General features: G+C 37.5%; 2 protein-coding genes across 9 annotated transcripts in view; both read right to left on the bottom strand.

The window, feature by feature from the left end:
* The window catches only part of mark3a (MAP/microtubule affinity-regulating kinase 3a), a 35,361-nt gene extending 23,229 nt beyond the window's left edge, over positions 1 to 12,132 (bottom strand). For all 6 annotated transcript variants that reach the window (XM_084391947.1, XM_084391949.1, XM_084391945.1 and 3 more), the window contains exons 1-3: positions 11,348 to 12,132; positions 9,146 to 9,337; positions 8,534 to 8,587 (exon numbers count right to left, since the gene is read on the bottom strand). In XM_084391947.1, coding sequence (XP_084248073.1) covers positions 8,534 to 8,587; positions 9,146 to 9,337; positions 11,348 to 11,401 — 300 coding nt within the window. In that variant the 5' untranslated portion in view covers positions 11,402 to 12,132. The remainder of the gene's footprint in view (positions 1 to 8,533; positions 8,588 to 9,145; positions 9,338 to 11,347) is intronic.
* Positions 12,133 to 13,904: 1,772 nt separating this feature from the next.
* LOC311279899 (eukaryotic translation initiation factor 5-like) lies at positions 13,905 to 20,537 on the bottom strand. Of its 3 annotated transcripts, XM_084391697.1 has the most exons (12): positions 20,407 to 20,537; positions 19,984 to 20,180; positions 18,347 to 18,626; positions 18,099 to 18,180; positions 17,825 to 17,997; positions 17,100 to 17,211; positions 16,806 to 16,933; positions 16,557 to 16,718; positions 15,721 to 15,882; positions 15,043 to 15,207; positions 14,815 to 14,955; positions 13,905 to 14,312 (listed from the first exon to the last, which is right to left on the bottom strand). In XM_084391697.1, exons 3-12 carry the CDS (start codon positions 18,416 to 18,418, stop codon positions 14,217 to 14,219), a joined length of 1,293 nt encoding a protein of 430 aa, XP_084247823.1. In that variant the 5' UTR covers positions 18,419 to 18,626; positions 19,984 to 20,180; positions 20,407 to 20,537; the 3' UTR covers positions 13,905 to 14,216. The 3 variants fall into 3 exon arrangements, with proteins under 3 accessions (XP_084247823.1, XP_084247824.1, XP_084247825.1); XM_084391698.1 differs by lacking the exons at positions 19,984 to 20,180; positions 20,407 to 20,537 and adding an exon at positions 19,733 to 19,842; XM_084391699.1 differs by lacking the exons at positions 19,984 to 20,180; positions 20,407 to 20,537 and adding an exon at positions 19,301 to 19,820.
* Between the last annotated feature and the right edge of the window lie 1,613 nt (positions 20,538 to 22,150).

The raw sequence follows: 22,150 nt of genomic DNA, 5'->3' as shown, positions 1-22,150 counted from the left end.
GAGTGAGCTATACACACTAGACCATTGCTGCATCCGTAATCATCACATACTTCCTTACTATATAGTAGGCGAAAAACAGTGTGACAAAAGTAGTATGTCCTAATTCACAGTACTCATAAAAGGGTGACCTACTACTTCTGCCGAGATTCTGAAGTGCGCATACGATGGACACTTTACTATCCCATGAGGCCACGGGAGAGGATTTGTGAATGGCAGTGAAGTTACGTAACTGACACTGGTAGGTCACGTGATAATGGCAGCATGGCGAATGAAATACACACTAACACTATATAGAACATTACTTGTTTAAAATAAGTACCAACTCAAGAGAATGCGCTTTTGGACGCAGCCCATGTTTATATCCTAGCTAAAGCCTACCAGTGTCAGTTACGCCACTTCGCTTGCCAAGTTTTCCATTGCTTTTCTTTTTAAATGTGCTTGTTTGACCGCTGCGCTCGGATCCTTTACAGTGTCTCGCACAGGAAACGGTATTATAAAAAACGAAGCACCCAAGTTAAAAGAAGTTTAACTTTTAAAAACGCGTCTCGACATCTTGTGTTTTACACTGCCCGTGTCTTGCATTTTTAGACGCAAAGACGTGTTGTGTGCGAATGGGAGAAACTCCCCCCCCGTCTAATGCGTGTTTAGAAAATAATGGAAAGGCAGCACAGTGGAGTGCAAAAACGCATTCTGTGGATACATTCGCATTCTCGTTTCTCCTGTTTTGTTGTTGCCAGAGTATCGGTTGCGCATGCTGTAGGCTCCGCCCTCTTCTGGAAAGGTGGGCGGGGAGCAGCTGCAGCTCATTTGCATTTAAAGATACACACAAAGGAACTGTGTGTTTTTGCTTCCACCCAAAGAGGGGCATTTTGGGCAGGGTATATAATAAATGATCTGTGTTGTATTTTGAGCTGAAACTCAGTTCACAGACACATTCTGGGACGCCCAAGACTTTTTCTTAAGGACACCTATTCCTATTCCACCTATTCCATTTGAAATATACGAATGAGGCATTAAATAGGCACAAGTTTGTATACATTTGCAGAACAGAATTCTGAACATTGTTCAGGATCAAATTCTTGTTTGGTTTAGTTGGCATATTACAGTTGAAGGAATAGTTCATCCAAAACTGAAAATATTATAAATTACTCACCCACGTTTAATTTCAAACCCATTAGACTTTTGTTCGTCCTCGAAAGACAAGTACGTTTTTTTTAATGGAATCTGAGAGATTTCTGTCCCTCCATTGAAAGCCTATTCACCCAAAACTATGCTTCACAACGTATATAATGATCGTAAAATAAATCCATATGAAGTCTTCTGAAGAGACACAATTACTTAATATGATTAACTGATTTAATTTAAGCTTTTATTGTCACAAATGTGAACACACCTGTACAGAGACATTTGAAATGGGAATCGTTTCCAGTTCCTTAAACCAAAAATAATAATAATTATAATAAATTAGTTCATTAATTATGAGTTTGACATGCTGAAAGTAATGACTTGATTCAGAAAGTAAGACAAGAGCCACTCCAAACTATTCAGTGAGTCAAACTGATTTAAACATCTCTCATGAGACTGATTCATTAGTTAAAAATCATTAGTTTATGAATCAGACTACAATGGTCGTGCTGTATGATTGCTGTTGCATCCAATCCAAAATGTATTTATTTATAGTTTTTGCTGGTGTACAAGATAGTACACCATCTTATATAGTGATAAGCCTGATATCCTAACCTGATATTTCCCCCTAGTCCCACTTTGTCAAAAAAATTTATTATAACTATCTCGTGGCCTCAAGATACTAACTCGTGGCATCAAGATAGTAAGGCCACGAGTTACTATTTGTACATATTTGATGTGCTCATTGCATTGATCAATGTTTTTATGTGAATAAAAGTCTAAATTAAATCTGTTCATCATATCATCCATATGAATGGAGTGGTTAAGTCCAAATTTTCTGAAGAGACTCGATCGCTTTATATGATGAACAGACTGAATTTAGGCTTTTATTCACATATAAACATTCACATCAGCTTTTACTCACATTAAACATTGATCAGCAAATGTACAGAGGACTAAACTTTGGGAAACTTGCGTGATTGCGTGATTGATGTGCAAGAACCAATGAGGTTCATTCTCATGCGTTATACAGCATGTTTGAGGCTCCTCAAGAATCAAATGAGGTTTGTTCTCGCACGTCGAGCAAAGATGGTTGAGCTCCATGCATGTTCGCTGATCAATGCTTATATGTACATAAAAGCCTAAATTAAATCTGTTCATCATATAAAGCTAATTGTGTCTCTTCAGAAGACTTGGATTAAACAGCTTGATTCATATGGAATTCTTTTGTGATCTCTTTATGAATGTTATTATGAAAGTATCAAAGTTTTGAGTGAATAGACTTTCAATGGAGGGACAGAAATCCCTTAGAGAATTCATTAAAAATAACTTAATTTGTCTTTCGAAGATGAACGAAAGTCTTATGGGTTTGGATTTTGAACAACAGGAGAGTGAGGAAATGATAACAGATCTTTCATTTTTGGAAGAAACTAATCAACGGTCAGAAAAAAAAGTTGTTATAAATCAGGTGAATTATATCTGAACAAGCCCCTCTCTAAAAATCTTCAGAATACAGATAGGAACAATAAAGATACATCAATAGAGAATTGTCTCAGTACTATCAGTTGTGTGAAACACAGAGGCCTGAGAAAAGACTGTGTTTCTATTGATTTATAACACATGACTCAAATGATGCCATCCTGGTCTCTCGTTTGTCATTAGACAGTGGCACTTTCAAAATGTCTGAATCAATCAACTCCTTGACCAAAAGACATTCAGGTCTGTGGTTTGTGATGTTCAGATAAAAGAATTATGGTAACACTTTACAATGAGGTTTCATTAGCTAACTACTTTAGTTAACATGAACTAACTAAGAATGAACAGTGCTTCTGTTTTACAGCATTCATTAATCTTAGTTGTTAATTTCAACATTTACTAATTCATTATTAAAATCGAACGTTATTTTTGTTAACATTAGTTAATGCACTGTGAACTAACATGACAATGAACGCCAGTATTTTTATGTTAGTTAATACGTTAACTACTTAACCTTATTGTAAAATGCTACCAGAATTATGAAAAGGGGGATAAAAAGGACAATATCTAATCAGTTACACATCATTGTTTACATAATTTATTCCAGGTTTAATTTATTTAATATCAGATTTATATTTTCCACATGATTGTCTCTCTTTTTCTTAAGATTTTCTTTGGTCTCTCTCAGCTCTCACACTCTCCCTCCCTTTGGTGCACCATCTTAACGCCTCTGTGATGACTAAAAAACACCAGTCCACAGCAGAACATCTCACTTCAGTCGAGGAACCAGACCGAGTGTGGAGCTCAGACGCCCACGGGCAATTACACAACCTCCGACTAACAACAACACACATGCACAATCATGAGGACACGTGTTAGAGTAACACAACTAATTTCTAAAAACATCACCGCATGCACCACTGCTTCAACGGCAAAAGAAATGAAGACAAACAGACTATAACAGAAATAACAAAGGACACATACTTTCACGCTATTCAGAAATGTGTTGTTATTGTTAACTAATGGTGCATTCAAGTCCTCCTGGGAAGTTCGTGTTTGCGACATTAGGTGCGTTCAAGTCACTTTCGCCTGAGCAAGATGGTGGTGTACCTTCTCTTAATTTACTACACAAAAATACAGCAAGGTTTTTAAACTACTTCTAGAAAATAAAAAACGAAGAATATGCATCAACTTTGCATACACACACACAAAATAATTTAAATCAAAGAGAAATATTGGACTTTCTTCAACCATTTTCCAGTATGGTTCAGAGTTTTAATGCCATATTTCCAAGTAACTTTTTACTTTTACAGAAGCCACACTACCAGAGTCGCTATGATTACATTATTTGATTAAAAAATAAAGAACTGTATTATTGTGAAATATTTCTACAATTTTAAATAACCTTTCTAATTTAATATATTTTAAAATGTAATTTATTCCTATGATGCAAAGTTGAATAGTCAGCATCATTACTCCAGTCTACAGTGTCACATGATTCTTCAGAAATCATTCATTAATCATTAACATTATCATCAATGTTGAAAACAGCTGTACATTTTTGGTGAAAACCCTGATGCTTTTTTTTCAGGATTCTTTGATAAAAAAAACGCTTTGAAATTTGAAATAGAAATCGTTTGTAGCATTTTAATAGTCCATTTTGATCACTTTAACGCATCCTTGCTGAATAAAAGTATTAATTTCTTTAAAAGAGAAACATTTTACACCTTACTGACACCAAACTTTTGATCTGTAGTGTACACTACCTCAAATTTCATATATATATATATATATATATATATATATATATATATATATATATATATATATATATAAAAAAAAACACATCATTGTTACAACACGCACCATAGAGGATTAGAGCGAAAACATAAAAAGAGCCAAAGAGACGGCCTGGTTGTGTCGGTCTGTCATTATTGCGGTGCGTGAGTCACAGTCGTGTGTTGGCTGAGGACCAGCAGGCCACAGAGAGAGGATATACTCTGAATCCCAATCAATGGTCGCTGTGGAAAAACTAATGGTGGCTGCGGCGAGCAGATTCCAGCTAAAATTAGAGACGCGGCTCGGCTTGTGTATCTCCGAGCGAGCGCTGATTAGCATTATCATTTGAATTCTTCTGATCATCCCATTCCCACATCTCCCTCCAGCCTTTCATTTCACATTTATCACTCATACTGTATGTACATCTTCTACTCCTCTCATTCAGACTGTCATCAGGCTGTTTGTGTCTGTGCCTGTTTTCCGGTCTTTATCTTCCATCTCATACCATTTTGAGGTCCCTCCAGTCTGTCACTTCACTGTCAGCCCACCAAAATGTCCATCTGTCCTTCCCCCTCATATCCTCTTCCTCCTCCCTTCATCTTGGCTGTTGTGAAGACTGATTATGAACTCCAAACTGTTCACCACCATAACACTGTCCTAACCAGGCGCAACGGCATAAAGCAACAAGCAATATAAGTTGATTGGTTTTTATTTCTGTGTCATTGCACTGGGTAATTCCATTTAAACTACTATCCCAGAGTTCCCACTAAAGGAGCATAATTTAGGCTGAGTCACATTTACCATTGCTCTGCAAATTTTCACATAAGTTCAATAAGAATCCACATGGTTGGGAATTTCCAGAGAGGATGAAAAGATCCACGCAGATTTGGCAACCGGTTCAGTTGGCCATTGCTGCATTGACCAACAGACCACTTTTGTGTGAGCACTGAGCATTGCCTCATACAATTGAGCTTTTTCAAAATTTCAAAAATTACATTTAAAATGGGAACATTTTCAGTTCCTTAATTAAAAATAATATTAATAATAATTTAGTTCATTAATTTTGAGTTTGACATGATGAAAGTAATGACTTGCGACTCAGAAAGAAGACAAGAGCCACTCCAAACTATTCTGTGAGTCAAAACTGATTCACTAGTCCTTCTGGTTTGTTAAAAATCATCAGTTTATGAATCAGACTACAATGGTCGCGCTGTATGATTATTGTTGCATGGAACCCACCAGAGCAATCCAAAATTTATTAATTTATGTTTTTGTTGGGGTCCAAAAACTAAGATTTAGCAATACTGAATGAATCTATAACAGTGTCACAAAGCATTTTAAGATTGTGTCTGGGCCAAATAAGTGGAAGAATACAGATATTACAGGAATAGTTCACCACAAAATAAATATTCTGTCATCATATACTCACACACAAGAAACAACGAGGTTTCGCCAATCAAGTATGTTTGCGCTTACCATATTTCATGTGCTCTATGTACGCTGTATGTGCATTGATAAATGTTTATATGTGAATAAAGTCTAAATTAAATCTGTTCATCATATCATCCATATGAATGGATCGCTTGAAAAGAGACTCGATCGCTTTATATGATGAACAGACTGAATTTAGGCTTTTATTCACATTTAAACATTCACATCAGTTGTGGTAAATGGAAACTCAAGCATGTTCGCTTGACGCGTGAGAACCAATGAGGTTCGTTCTCGTGAGTCAAGCAAGTACGGTTGAGCTTCTGTTTATGTTCGCTGATCAATGTTTAAATGCGAATAAAGCCCTAAATTAAATCTGTCCATCATATAAAGCGATCGAGTCTTCAGAAATATCGGACTAAACCGCTCAGTTCATATGGATTAGTCTTACGATCTCTTTATGAACTTTGTGAAGCGACAAAGTGGCAGTTGCGTAGCCGTCAATGGAGAGACAGAAAGCTCTCAGATTTCATCAAACATGAAGGTGAGTAAATTATGACAGAATCTTCATTTTTGGGTAAACTAACATGGCAGGCAAAAACACTGGTTTTTTTTTACTGGTCAATTATGAGATTTTTGGATATTTGTCTTCAATACCATGTCTTCTTTCAGACTTGTGGTGAAAAAGTCCGAAATACACATTTAGGTCTTTATTTTACTACACTTTGTCTGTTTGCGTCTGTAGATTTCTCATAAATTCAACCAAAGTTGACGTTCTTAATCAACATGCTTTCTCTGCGATCGCGGTCTGCTCCCTGTCATCACATGCACCGCTGGAAAGCTCTCTCTCTCTCCTGTACAATGCTGTCGATTCCAAATATGGTCATTTCCTTTTTATCAGCAACCAATCGTGAAAGTAAAAGGGCTGAATGCGCAATCTCATTGGCTGATGATAAATCTTTAAAGCCCGTTTTCTCGAAATGACTTTAATAACAAAAGTAGATATCCATACATTTTTTTCCCATCTAATATGTGAACACAATGAAAACTTTTTTTTAACCTGGCTTTATCCAATACTCAGATTTCGTTTTTTTGTAAATATATGTAAATTAGCGCATAATTTAATTAGATATTGCCTAATTTGCATATACTTGTAATACATTTTTTTCTCATCTTAATGTAGGTAATCAACTGGTAAAGTTTCATAGTGATATCTGCTAGTTAAAAATTTTACCCTATACCCTAGTGTCTCGCCTTAAGGGAGCAAAATGTCTTAAAGGGTTAGTTCACCCAAAAATGAAAATTCTATCAGTAATTACTCACCCCCATGTTGTTCCAACCCCGTAAGACCTTCGTTCATCTTCGGAACACAAATTAAGATATTTTTGATCAAATCTGACTTATCTGAGAGCTGGATCACTCCTCCATAGGCTTCTAAGACACTATAACTTGCAGGCCCAGAAAATGTATTAAAGACATCGTTAATATAGTCCAAGTGACTCCAGTGGCTCAATCTTAAGTTTATAAAGCGACGAGAATACTTTTCACACACACATGACCAACGTCGCCCAATAGTGAGCCTACATGGTGACGTGCAACACAGACGCGTAGCTACGCTTAAACACTACGTGAAAAGACTCGAGGCCCAGAGAGAAGGAAATGAAAAGTGGAATAAAGTCGTTATTTTTGTTTGTTTTTGCGCACAAAAAGTATTCTCGTCGCTTTATAAACTTAAGATTGAGCCACTGGAGTCACTTGGACTATATTAACGACGTCTTTAATACATTTTCTGGGCCAGCAAGTTATAGTGTCTTAGAAGCCTATGGAGGAGTGAGCCAGCTCTCAGGTTTAATCAAAAATATCTTAATTTGTGTTCCGAAGATGAACGAAGGTCTCACGGGGTTGGAACAACATGAGGGTGAGTAATTACTGACAGAATTTTCATTTTTGGGTGAACTAACCCTTTAACATATCGTCAGCTTCCTAAAATAATTGCTTAAGTCATTTTTTCAGGTTTCTCAGAAAGGCAATTATTTTAGGAAGGTGACGATATAGAACACAAGTTGCCCATGCTATATTAATTGCATTAACAAATAACAGCATTTGCTCGCTCCACATTCCCACACAGCTTTGTACATATTTAGAAATAAACCTTTCCAAACACAAGGTTGCAAATGCACAAGTGTGGAAGTGTGTTTTCAGTCGAGAGCGGCTTGAGTGGCGGCGCAGCCTGCAGTAGGTGGGCAGAGTATTGCAGCACAGCTGGTGTACTTCAGTATTTGTGCTCAAGAGTGCGAAGGTTACTGCTGGAGGAGCTTCTGTTTGAATAGACTCCTCATGATGATGGGTGACTGAGAACACCAGCTGAAAGGATGTTCCATTTCCTCTACACAAGCCTCCGATAAACGCTCTGGATAGAAGATCAGCACTGCAATCTGCATTCAGTTTAAAATTGTTGAAAGTTGAAAGCCAACATTACCTATGAATCCATGTGGAACTGCACCGCTACCAAACACAAAACTAACCAAGTAGCCAGTACACAGTATAGCACAGCCAAAAACTATTTCCCAGAGTCATGAACAAACAGAGAACGTGAACTTCCTGAAGGTAAATTACACAACACTAGCAGCACTGAGGAAGAATAAACCTGAATCATGATGACAGTTTTACATTAAATACATACAGTATAACACATGCACTTTTTAATATCAAATGTGAACCTCACCTTTTGAAGGCTTGTTGGATTCAGTTGGGTTTTATCAATCATTTTTATAGCCACCTAAGGAGGAAAAGAGGAAAATGAGAACCTAAACTATATACACTACCATTAAAAAGGATTAGAGTCTGTAAAAAAATCAAATAAATCATGTTTCTGAAATTCTCTTGTTCACCAAGGCTGCATTTATTTGATCAAAAAATACATTCAAAACATTTATATTGTGAAACATTACTATTAAAAGCATATATTCTAAAAATGTAATTTATTCCTGCGATGCATAGCATCATTACTCCAGTCTTCAGCGTCACATGATCCTTCAGAAATCATTCTAATATCCTGATATGGTGTTAATATTTCTAATCATCAAAGCTGAAAACAGTTTTGATGCTTAATATTTTTTTTTTTCAGGATTCTTTGATGAATAGAAAGTACAACATCACAGCATTTATTTGAAACAGAAATCTTTTGTAACATTATTATAAATGTCTGTATACGTGTGTTGCAATTCAAAAAAATTCCAAAAGGAAACATGAGAGCAGAAAAGCTAATATGTCCGTCTCTGGAAACCTCCCATAGCCCACAGATCAGGAAACACACTCATGACTTCTGATTCCTCACCTCGCTTCCTGTGAGGATATGGCGAGCCAGTTTGACCTTGGCGAAGTTGCCCTTTCCAATGGTTTTTAGCAGCCTGTAATTTCCAACAAGAGGGTGCACATCATCCAATCCTGAGCCAGAATTCCGGTTTCGACCACTTGACCTCACAGATCGAGAGGTCACCTCCCCTCGGCCATGGCCATTCGTTGTATGCTGTTAGAATTCAAAACACATGTAAATTACAAACAATAACAACAACAAAAATGTATAACTAAATACCTCCCAAAATTTCTTAATTATAATTTCAGTCTTGCTCATTTTATCCCAGCATTTGCCCTCCAGGAATTTACACAATTTCCGACCGTCATACAAAGACCAGGTATTTGGCAACAGACACAAAGGTCCCAGTCAGAGCAGAAATCACTAATATTGACTGCACCCATCCAGTGTCCGAGAGATCTATTAGCACAGTCGCATCCATCATCACCCCAAATGATCGTCGCGGTCACAAAATCATATCATGAGTCATCTGCATTTACCTTGACGTCAAACACGTTTAACAAAAGTTAATCGAAGTCTGAAATTAAAAACACAATTTAAGTTAATTCCATTACTCTAACATTTCTCAAGGTCTCTTGTAACCTTGTGACAGGACCTTTGTGCAACATACACCAGGCTACAAAGAAACGAATTGTTCCATTCAGAGGTCACGAGTGCAACAGGATGATGTTTATTAAGTCAGTGTTTCTCATGTGGTACTAACACCTCTGTAAGGGTACGCTGACACTGCGCTATACAATGTTCCCACTAAATCCTGCATATTGTCCCTGACGCCCAACTTGACTGTTATCCACAAAGCTCTGCCTAATAGATTACAAATCCACCAACACTCTAACACTTGATAATAAACGTTAAATAACATAACCATAGAAATGATACGACCCCCCCGCAATAAAACGCACAGAACGATCTTGAACAAAGGTCACTTACGCTTATGCTTGCACGATGCCTCATATTAGATTGTGATCCTCTCATTTTTGGGTTTGCAAGTTAAATGGCATTGAACCAAACAGCCCTGTCTTTTGTATTAGAAGAACTCATCAATACTCTCCCATCCAGCAACACTGATACTGACGAGCTGCATCACTGCTGGAGTCTTTTTGACACCGTGCTTGTGTGTGTGTGTGTGTGTGTGTGTGTGTGTGTGTGTTAGAGATTTTGGGGCAGGTGGGGCTGAGTGGATGGGTGATTGAAACCTCATTTGACTTAATTTTCAAAAGTGAGCCAGAGTTGTGTATTCAAATATGTACATTCTGGTAAGACATTATAAATATCAATACATAATCTATAAAGAATGACATTCACTCAGATATTGAAGACATCTACAGAATCCTTTAACTTAATATATGAACAGTGTGCACACACATATTTAGATAGCTAGAACAACAGACAGACAGATAATTAAATCAACACATCGATAAGAGCGATAGACAGACACCGACAGACAGACAGACAGACAGAGAGATGGAGACAGAACAACAAACTGAACGACAGACATATAGAAAAACAGACTGAACGGCAGACAGACAGCATATATGCAGTGGAAAAGTCAAAGACCGTAACTTAATGCTCATTATTCACAGGCATCTTTAAGGGGGGACCTGCATAAGCGCGCGTGCCCATGTCACCTTCCCTCACTGCTGACGTATGAGCAGTAACCTATAGGACAGACTGACGCCAATGCGCAATATCTGCATCCTATTGGCGCATTAAACATGCAAACCCACGCAAGATCACTCACTAGTGTGCAGGACTTTAACTAATCAAGCATATGTTGCACTCATTATGCAGAAAAGCAGCCAAAGTACCGATGCCCCAGACCCCATGCGTCACTTCAGCCTGGTGCCCCATCTGTCCAAAGACTGGCACGATACTGCTAATCCACTTAAAGCACACAAAACACGGTATGGAATGCGACACTGCCCTTAATTCTGGAGGAAATGAGCTGAATGGTTTTAGACGGCAGCATCGGTTTGACTAAAATCGCTGTCTAGGTAACTTAGACTTCTCACTAACGTTAGATGTTGAGACACGGCCATACATTGCGACGCGACAAGATCAAATAATACACTAATAAGTGAATAATCAACACAGAATTTGGTCAGTTCACGACAGTTATCATTTGCTATTAACCAGTTACTACAACATAAACAGGCTACTTACGTTTTCAGCCTTCCGTTCGTTGACGGTTGGCAGGGGGGCTCTTGTTGTTGACATAGTGTTGATGGAAAGCTGCTTTCCCAGAATTACAATTTGAGCAGCAGGTTTTGCAGTGCAGCGAATAGGAAATATATTTGACCGATTACACGCTTGGTCAATATCATTGAATTGCTTCTATAGCTGGTAACAAAGTTGTTAAAAGTTTGGGAGAAATATTCCGGACGCTCGCGAACGTTGCTGCGTTTTATTACCGAGTGCACGCCATCTAAAAGATCCCTGAAAAGCGAACGAGACCGGGTAACTTGTGCACTGCTAAAAACATAATACTTTCAGGCCTGGCGTCGCTGTCTGCTTCATATTTCGGATGTCCGGTTCAGGTAAGAATAGAGAAAATTGCACTTCACGGGGCCTCCTCTGCGATCTCCCCCCAAAGACAATCTGCTCATCGAACGGTCCTTCAAACGGACTGTCCGGTATATTCAGTAGTAGCGAGGTAAAGCGGGTGATCACAGGCGTCGGGTCCGCGGGGAAGTCACGCTCGTTGACGGTTCCATTCCACCCGAACAGCCGCGTCTGTCGCCTCTGGTTCAAAGCGAGATCCAAGATGGCTGCTCAACAGCGCAGGAGTTTCGAGCCGAGCCCTGAGCGAGACAGAGGAAGTGAGGAAACAGACGGATCCCTGTGCTCATTGGAGAGCGCCGCATCCCTCAGGGAGCTGTAGGTGTTCATATGGAAAAAAGGGGAAAACTTCGTCATACCATAACAACTGTGACACACCCTGTTCAATTGAATTGTAATTTCATCATATATGGTTTGACCGGTTTGGCAAATGAAGACAAAGGTTTTCAATTAATTGGTCAGTGTGCTTTACTCAAAGATGCACGTTTGAGAAATGTCATTAAAAGTATTGTGTACCGACGTGAGATGGAAACTAGATTCATTAGTTTTGGGGAAACAGCTGTTTTGTTCTACATGGAACGGGTCGCCCCCTTGTGGCCAGGTATCTAAAAAACAAAAGCAAACCAAACAATGTAACAATTAAAAAAAAATATATATATATATATATATATATATATATATATATATATATATATATATATATATATATATATATATTTGACTTAAATTGCTTGTCTCAAGGAATAGATTCCTTATGATATTAACATTTTAAGGTTATAACGTTATTAAATTGGATATAGGCTAGCTTAGGAAACACTATAGAGGATGCTGTGTGAAAGATTAACCCTGCTTTCCAAATAACTCAACAGGGGCCTTGCTAAGTATTTCCTTACAAATCTTTTTTTTCTCTCTCTCTCTCTCTCTCTCTCTCTTGCACGAACACAAAACATTAAAATGAAATTGATCAGCATGACTAAAATTAATGTATTTAATGTGTTTTGAATATGTTCTTCCACCTGAGTCATGAGTTTACAGCAGGTTCTCAACCAGCCCCCCCCCCCCCCCCCCCCCCCCCCCTTCAAGATCATTTTAAAAAATACTTTAAATTATCGTTTAATAACTTAAATTAAGTTACGTCAGAATAAATAATAAATAAAATATGTAGGCTATAAAATTAAATAGAATTTATAAATGCCTAAAGGAATCAGTTACATCTCCATGTCTGTGACCAGCATCATGACACCAGTTTACCAAACTTTGATGACTGATGATCCCGAAAATAAGTGGACTATTGAAAAGAACAGTTGAACATCAATTTTATTTTGGATAGATGTAAACAAAGAAAAAAGAAAAAGAGAGAAAGCTTGATGAGAAATATACTTAGTTTTAATAAATAGAACAATCATTTAATGTTAATGTAAAAAATGCAGCAAAAAAAAAAAAGTTTTGGTTGTTATTTATTATTATTTTTTTATAGTGTAAGTAATGCTTATCTATTTAGCCTAAAAATGTCAACATGTAACTGAAACATGAATTTACATCGAAAAACAAGCAAATAAACAAAAACAAAAAAGCATTTCAAAACACCACTGCATTGTGTCAATATGCCTTTTATGAATTGAATTTGCCTATTGCAAATGAGATGTAACATTTTCCTGGCTGCATTTGACATTTTAATTAAATGCCAAATGTAAACATCAAGGAAAGAGGGGCTCCTACAATGGTGGACCTTGGTGGAAAAGGGGAGTGCCAAGACCCCTAAAAAAATGGTGGACCTTGGAGTACAAAAGAAAGGGTGAGAACCACCCGTTTACAGCCTGATGTCAGTTTAGAGGTAAATCATCAGTTATCCCCTGCTGTATTCTGCCATCTAGTGGCCATTTTAGACTTGACATTCAACCATATTTCCCACAATAGACAATGGCAGCAGTTACTACTACACAACATCTCAATAGATGTCCTAAGAACAGCTGTAGACTTGAGTCTGGGGAGCAGCCCGTGTTCTCTTAAGCCAGTCAGAAATACTCTTTGACTAGGAGTTATGCATATTTTGGATTTTTTTTTTTTTTTGGGAGGGTAGGGTTCTGGTGAGAAGGCATGTGGTTGAAGGGAGTGATGAATCAAGTGATGCTATTTAGTTAAGAAATCAAAATAGTCCATATAAAGTACAGCAAAAACCTTTATTTTATCATTTCAAAAAAAAAAAAAATTATAAGCAAACCCATGAATCAAAGTCAAGCTCACAATACAACAAAATTGCTCAATAGACAATAAAGCTCAAAAGTTCTTATTACTTTAGCAGCAAGTCAATGAAAGAGCTATATTAAAACCATTCTTGCAAATCAAATATAACCAAGGAGAAAGTGAGACAAAACAAGACGGGGGCTAAACAGGAGGCAACTGTGATCCATTTGATCATTACAACAGGAAGCAGCAAGGTTCCAGGATGGCAGCTGCTGTTTCACTTATTTCTTTAAATGGCATCTATATCAAGGTCATCATCCTCTTCTGCTTTCTTTGGCTGAACGGTCTCCACCTTCAGCTCTCGTGCAGAGTGAGAATACTCAACCTGAAGACCAAAGAGAGTTCAAACGAGAAAGACGAAGAATCAGAATTTTCAGAATCAGAACACAAGCCTTTCTCAACCTTTCTAGCCTAGAGAAGACTAATGTAATTAATTACAGTCTCAAGGCTCCTGCTGACAGTTAAAATATAACGCTGTTTCTCTAATTTACTACAATTTAAGTTTGTGTTTGCGATTAAATGCCACGTGTACGTGACTATATATATATATATATATATATATATATATATATATAAGAACAGGATAGATTTTTTTTTTTTTCCCATGGTGGAAACAAGCTTCCATAGGTTCAAGTGTTGATAAAACCGCTACACTACATTCTTGAGGAATGGCTGAAGCCTGAGAAACAACTAATTCTTCCAAGGACTGAGATAAAATTATGCAGCTATAGCTGGATAAAGGGACTTTTGTCCAATCTGCTCATAAATAAATTTAGCTAATCCAAGAGTTTCACACTAGTAAAAAAATATACTGGGGATGAAATTACCTCAACATTTTCATCATCATCTTCCTCCTCTGCTTCACTCCCCTCACTCTCCTCCTCTGCCTCCTTCAGCCATTTGACAAAGGGAGCCGCCTTGGCATGGATCTCCTTGGCCAGCTCCTTGGAAACATACTTCTTTGATACCTTAAAACAAAGGCATATTAATCACGATTCATAGTTCAAAGAACTTGATCTTATAAAATGCTCTATCAGTCGAAGTTGTATGCACACCTTCTCTGCCCATGCGAGAATGACATCCTCCTCCAGTAGGTCGGCATCATAGAGATCTTTGAGAATGACGGCCACTCGTGGCAGCAGCTGACTTTGAAAAAGCTTCACCAGACACTCAAAACCTCCCAGCAGATACTTCTGAGCTTTCTTATCGTTGAGGCAGAACTGCAAGAAAGGAGAATCTATCACTTTCAGCACTGTGATTGTGGTAAAACTATGTCCATTTATCAAACATAAGCACTTCGTTCGTAGTCTTTCGCAGACACGTATGTTGAGCTAAGATAAACTGTTTTGCACCAGTAGATTTTAAACAGCTTCATCTTCATTTATCTCAGAAGCAAGTGAAAACTGGTAGATATCAAAGCTGCTGATTCAAAAGTGTCATTTAAATTGCTAGTCAAGACTTATTTTTAGCATGGCTTTACACCATCATCTCAGCTTGTAGGCAGGTCTCAGTGTCCTGCTATAAATATTCATCTATCACTAGGCCAAGATGGAAACTTTTATTCGTATTTTAAGTGCTATTTTTGGGGCAAAATCAGTCAAATTCTGGGTGTAAAATGGAGGCAAAAATGTTATAAGTTACAGGGGTTTTCCAATTAGTCTTGTACATGCAGATCCTGTGCGTCCCATCTGTCAAGATTTAAAATTAAAACTGGTGTTGTTCTGAAAAAGTACCCGCAGGAAGTGACGTTTGTATTTCTTGATTTGGTCTCTAATGTTCTCGTCAAAGAGCAGTTCACTCAAGATGAGCGGTCCCATGGCTCTCACATCCAGCCTTTCTGCTTCAGCCAGAATCTCCTTATCGGCAGAGCCAATCGCTCCACTCTCTTTCTTTTGCTGAGTGGAAAAAGAGAGAGATGTTTGAGTCTTAGTAGCATTAATAGATCTCTGGTTATTTAAACCATGTTAATTTAAATATAATTTACAGACCTATGGTAAACTACGAGTCAGTAAAATGTTTTGTACAAGAAATTACAAAAATACAAACACTTAATCAACAAGGACTCAATACACTGATCTAAAGTGACAGTAAAGAGATTTATAATGCTACAAAAGATTTCCATTTCAAATAAATCCTGTTCGTTTGTACTTTCTATTCATCAAAGAATGCTGAATGCACAATTTCCATAAAAACATTAAACAGCAGAACTATTTTCAGCATTAATTAGAAATATCTCTTGAGCCGCAAATCAGCATATTAGAATAATTTCTGAAGGATCATGTGACACTGAAGACTTGAGTAATGATGCTGAAAATTCAGCTTTACCATCACAGGAATATATTACATTTTAAAATAGATTCAAATAGAAAATATATATTTTAAATTGTAATAATACTTAGCAATATTGCCATTTTTACTGTATTTTAAATCAAGTACGCGCAGCCTTAGTAAGCATCTTTTTAAAAAACATACCGACCCCAAACTTTTGAACAGTAGTGTAACTTCAACAGATGCAAGGGCATCATAAGAAAATGTTTTTACACTGGAAACCAAGAGTGGCATTATTTACTTTGACAAAGTTGTAGAACATGTTGACCCTCTCCTCCAGGGGTTTTTCCAGGTCCTCGCTGAGGGTCAGGTTCTTAGCATGGTCACTGATCTCCTCCATACGCCGACGCTGGGCCTCCTCTGTGGTTTCCTCTGCCCAGTCATCGTCATCTTCCTCACCATCCTACACAATCCCCACAAACATACACTTCAATGTACTGGTTACAAATTACAGTAAAAAAAAAAACTAATGTTCATGGGTATCTCTTACCACAGCATCTGGTGCATCTACGTCGTTATGGTTCCCAGCCTCACCACTCCCCGAGCCATTCTCCTTATCCTTCTTTCGGTTTTTCTTCTCTTTCTCCTTCTTCTCTTTCACACAAGTGCTATCACTCTCTGCATTTTGAAACAGATTAGCTCTTAAAAATTGTGTTTATAAAGCTTAAATGAAAAGCTAAAATTTGAAAAATGTAAATTTAAACAGCAAACATAAAGCATACATTTCTGATACCAAATATAGTAAATAACAGAAGTAGATGTATTTTAACAGTCCACAACTCACCAGGTGGGTTTTTGAGGATGAACGTGCACAGTTTGTGCCGAGTGTCCAGCATTCCCTGATTACCGCAAGCCTTGCAAGAGCTTCCGATGGTCTGCTTCTTTGGGTTAACATGCTGCAAATTAAACAAAAAAAAAATACATATACACTTTTAAACGCCAATAATTGTGTAAATTAAAATGTGATTAGAGCTAAGTTAGCTAAAACGGTCATAATCAATATAAGAACAATTTATACCACTCCCATATACAGCAGACATTTGCAGACTTTGAGCTTATTGAAATAATGTTGCAATGAAATATAAATATCAGATGAAAAACTTAAAACAAACAACAAAAAACTAGAAAAATAAAATAAATATTAGGTTTAAGTAAAAATAAATAAAACATTAAAGTAATAAAATTACTAAAACTGAAATAAGAAATATAAATTGGAGCTTTAAATTATGAATATGAACACAGCAAATAACTAATGCTTTCACAACCGTGGATATCTTTTTAACACTTGTGTAGGCGTTATGAAAGTCAAAGGACAAAGTTAAGTGTACAGAACACCACAAACCAACTGCCCTTTCCCAAAAAGGCAAAAAACAAGTTTAAGTACACCTCAAAATGTTCTCCAAACACTATCTGACCGACAGCAAAACGAAAAAGTAAACAGCATCTTTAATTTTTAACCATGAGTGGACAAACCTTTTCAGCAAGCCAAAACCCTGATTGTCAACTTACCAGGTCAGTCTCAGGATTGTCACACTCGGAGCACAGCACAAACTTGCGGATAAATCCATCCAGCATGTCCTGCAGTTTGTTGGCTTCATGGGATCCGTTTACGATGTAGCGGTCATTCTTAGCATCAAACTGTGTCTGCGCCCCCAACTCACAGCCAAAAAACTTAGTTGGATCTGATGAAATAACAGAGAAAAAAATAATTAATAATTAAAAATTTCATAATGAAACACTACTGAAAGAATAATGTTATACCTAATTGTAAAAACAAACTTACAGGTTGGAGGTCTGTTCAGTGCCTTTGCAACATCAACCATGTTGACAATGACCGTCTTGATTCCATTCCCTTTGCCTTCCACCTATTAAATTAAATTGACAGTGGGAAAAAAAAAGTTTTCATCTTTTCCAACTGAATATCAGATTGCCACTGTATATACCAATAATAAATGATCACTCTACGCAAAAATAATTAGTGAAACTATCATATTTATATAGGATTCAGACCAAAACAAGTGTCTTGTGTACCTTGGCAATCAAACGGGGCATCTTGTAGCGGTAGAACTGGTCCGACACATTGCGGTTGACGTTGACAGACATTTTGAGTGATCTGAGACACTATCAGCAAGATAAGAAGATCTTGAATGGGATTTTTTGGGTATCTTCTGTCTGGAGAAGAGGGGATGACATAAACAACTGCAAGTGTGCTCGGTCTCTGACATGAAAAAGATCTTGCCACAGTGGCTGCAAACTCCTTGCTCGTGGACTAGGTTTCCTCCGCTCGCTTTCCAACAGCTGCGCAACAGCTCTGAAAAGCAAAGTGAAATGCACAATTATACAGCAGTTAGGCTGTATTTCCACTCCTTTCATTAATTAGGTAAGTTACTTGGCATTCCACTTGATGCATTGGATTGTTCTGAAAGCCATTTTGTAGGCAGAAGAGATATACAAACTAGCTGGCCAATTTTTGTCAAGAAAAAATAAAAATCGCAGCTGTGCAGATATTTAGTACAACGGCACCATTTCTCTTCTGTGCAACGTTTGAATAATATAACCAATTCAGGACTTGAATCAAGACTGTGATCATATTCATTTTTGACCATTTAGTGACTCATTTTTAAGAATTTAGGAAATAGTTTCAAAAATATATCATTTATTGTGTAGCAATCTATTTGAACTTTTCACAAACAATACTTATATTTTAAAAAAACACATTCACTAATGATCTTACGCCTAATAATATGAAGAAAAAAAGGTTGTTAATGTTTATTGTCTTCAATAATTAATTTCATGTGTCAAAGAGCGTAAAAAGTCATAAAACATCTAAGGTGGTTAGGCCACATATAATTAACTTTACAATAGATATAATAAATTACTTTAAATGTTCTCTCTGCCATCCATTATTACAGGAAAACAAACTATAAATTAAATATTTTTTTAAATAATTAAATAGAGTCCTTGATCAAGACCCCAGATACTCACGTCATCGACTGCGTCAGCAGGTTTAAGAATGACTCAAGCCAAATGAACACGTGGTGAGGAAAATTTTACAGCTGTAAGTTACGTGACAGAACAGGGTTTCCGAAACCAAAAAAAAGAGTACAATTACGATCACGTAGTATTCTGCGCGTGTCCATCGGTTAGTCTCATTGAAAGTACATTAACGTTAAGAGAATACGAAATATTTAGAGCTCTCGCCAGTGTATAAGGATCTTTTAACATGCGTTTATAAATGATATGTAAGCTACCGAGTCACACGTATTGCACCCAAGGTCGATGTACACATGGTTACCCGCTCGAGCTAAACCTATTACGCTATTTTTACATCGAAATAATCACGTCGAATATCGACGACTGCCATTATATCACCCTAAATGATTTAAACACAGCAAAGACTCGTTTGCTTTGACAAACCTCAGAAAGAGTCGTAAAGTTGTGTGATCGTCGCGGTGGTGCAGAGTGCGTCACGGTTAGCGCGCAGCGGAGTGCGCAAAAGCACCATGACGCCATTTTGTTCCCCTCCGTCAAGCTAGTTCACACCCATTAGCTAGTTATAAAAACCACCAAAACACTCGTTTCCAAGTCATATGTACCCAAAACGCATTTACAAATGTGTAATAGATACTGGAAAAGCAGTTTATGCAAATGACCGGCCGTATACTCACCGTTTCCGTAAAATAAAGACATAAACACAACGCTAGTCGTCCACCGACGGAGTGAAGGGTTGACAGTGGAAAGCCTGGATATGTTGGGTCGTGATCCAAAGAATGTAACACGACACAACGGTACAGAGAGATAAAACCTGGGAAGTGCTGAGCGATGCAGCCGATCAGTCGAGGGGTATCGGATTTCCGGAGAGAAGCTGGATTAGAAAAAAGCTAACGTTAGATTTGTCAAATCTAACTTGGCAACACACTTGCTGTGTGATACTTATAAAGCTAAGCAGCTCCCCGCTTCGTCATAACAAGAAAACAAATGTTTTTTCAAACGACTTATTTGGCATTTATTAGAAACACTACAGATATATGTTTGAAACGTGTTAAATTACCCAGCATGTAGTTATAAAATTGGTTCTTGTCACGTCTTACCTTTCCAGAACCTTCTTTGCTCCACGCAAAGGCAGAATGAGTTGTGAGTGCTGATGATGGGCGTGTACCTCGCGTGCAATCCACATAGCCCCGCCTACCGTGGCCATTCATTGGCTAAAATCCTTTCCGGTATTACATTTCCTAACGCTGACTTGCTCCTTTTGACGTCAATCATCACTGAATCACATATAATCAGTATTTATTTCGGTTTAGGTTATTCTCATGCAACTCATACCCCGCGATGGATAATTATAAAGGTTATGTAAGTTAGCCTAGTTGAGGCTTTTTGCATCAAAGAAAAAAAAAAAGGTATTTTTTAAAGAGAATTTTGAATAAAGAAATAGTAAGGGGAGTTCAGGCTATAGCAGTTAGGCTACTGTACCAAAATAGTCATTGCAAAACTTAAATGGCTATGATATGGAATTAGGCTTTATGTGGTCACCACATACAAATCAGATTCACAAAAGATGCAAAAGCGCCATAAAGCATTCCATGTCTTTTGTGTATCATATGCCATTAGAAAACTTAGATCATAATTCTCAACCTTTTTGACTACAATACTGTTTTTTTTTTTTTTTGTTGTTGTTGTTGTTCTTTTTATTAAGATTACGTAATTATAACACAATTTAAATCACCTTAAGACTTATTGGGGCCCCCAGAAGTTTGCTGAGGCCCCTTAGTGGGCCCCAACCCTGGTTGCATGCAAACCATTAACTTAGCATACAAAAAGCAAGTTGTAAGACTATTGACTTTAATGATACTAGTGGCATGTCAGGTTTACATTATGTTCTGTGGACTGTTTATTTGCTTTTCTGTTTCCATTTGGTTCCTGTGCTTCCTTTCTGTTTTCTAGGTTACTGATTATGCCCTAGTTTTTTGTCATGGTTACTCGCTTTCAGAGTATAGCCCTCTTCAGACGGGAATAGTTTTCCAGGGGGACATTGGAGAAATGTGTGTTTCACAGACATACTTTGAAATATTAATCCTGTCTTAATCTACCAAATCTGTGGTTTTCTCTCAAAACCTCTGTAAAAATGCCAGCAATTGAAGCTGTTACATTGATTTTTTAAATCTTGTTTGATTTCCTTTTATGTTCATTAATAGAGTTATACAGCTGTTATTATATCCACCTCACCTCTTCCTTTCCTTCGTCTCACCTGCACGTGACAGAATACTGAAGAGATAAATAACTGATATGCCAGCCATTCACCTTCTCCTTACCCAGGAGAATCGCTCCCTTGATGACACACCAGTGAGTTCTTGGGTCTTGCCCACTTTGCACACTACCCTCATTTCATATTTCATATTTCATATTTCAAATCATGTTCCCCAGCCTGTTTATGGTCCTCAAAGGATATTTACGGATTTTGTAGAACTGGTGCTCATTAAGAGTGGATCCTCGTTTACCATGGGTGAGATGAAGGAGGAATTGGCCAGCCACTCAATTGTCACACTCACTTTGGACCCAGAGCCCAGCCAGCCTTCTGCCACACCCGCCACAGACAATGAGCCCCAGCCTAACAATTTATCTTTTTGTCATAAAAAACAGAGAAGTGCAGCTGCAGCATTAAGAATATTTAAATATTGGGGGAGACAATTGGCCATTTCTGATTATTGGAAAAAGACATGTCAATGTCTATGGTAGTTAGGTCACAATATAATTAACTTTACAATAAATATAATACATTTACTTTTGACGTTTCTTTCTGCCATCCGCTATTACAGGAAAACAAACTAAATTGAA

Source organism: Rutilus rutilus, assembly GCF_951802725.1.
Source record: "Rutilus rutilus genome assembly, chromosome: 20".
NCBI lineage: Eukaryota > Metazoa > Chordata > Actinopteri > Cypriniformes > Leuciscidae > Rutilus > Rutilus rutilus.
The sequence above is the reverse complement of the archived record's forward strand: the minus strand, read 5'-3'. Positions and strand labels throughout refer to the sequence as shown.

What these genes read in the sequence shown, in the direction of transcription:
- LOC311279899 (XM_084391697.1), bottom strand. Translation starts at nt 18,418, where the DNA reads ATGTCTGTCAACGTCAACCGCAATGTGTCGGACCAGTTCTACCGCTAC. An exon ending in TGCCCCGTTTGATTGCCAAG is followed by an intron (nt 18,181 to 18,346) that starts GTACACAAGACA and finishes TTAATTTAATAG; the next exon opens with GTGGAAGGCAAAGGGAATGG. An exon ending in ATGATGATGAAAATGTTGAG is followed by an intron (nt 14,313 to 14,814) that starts GTAATTTCATCC and finishes TTTGGTCTTCAG; the next exon opens with GTTGAGTATTCTCACTCTGC.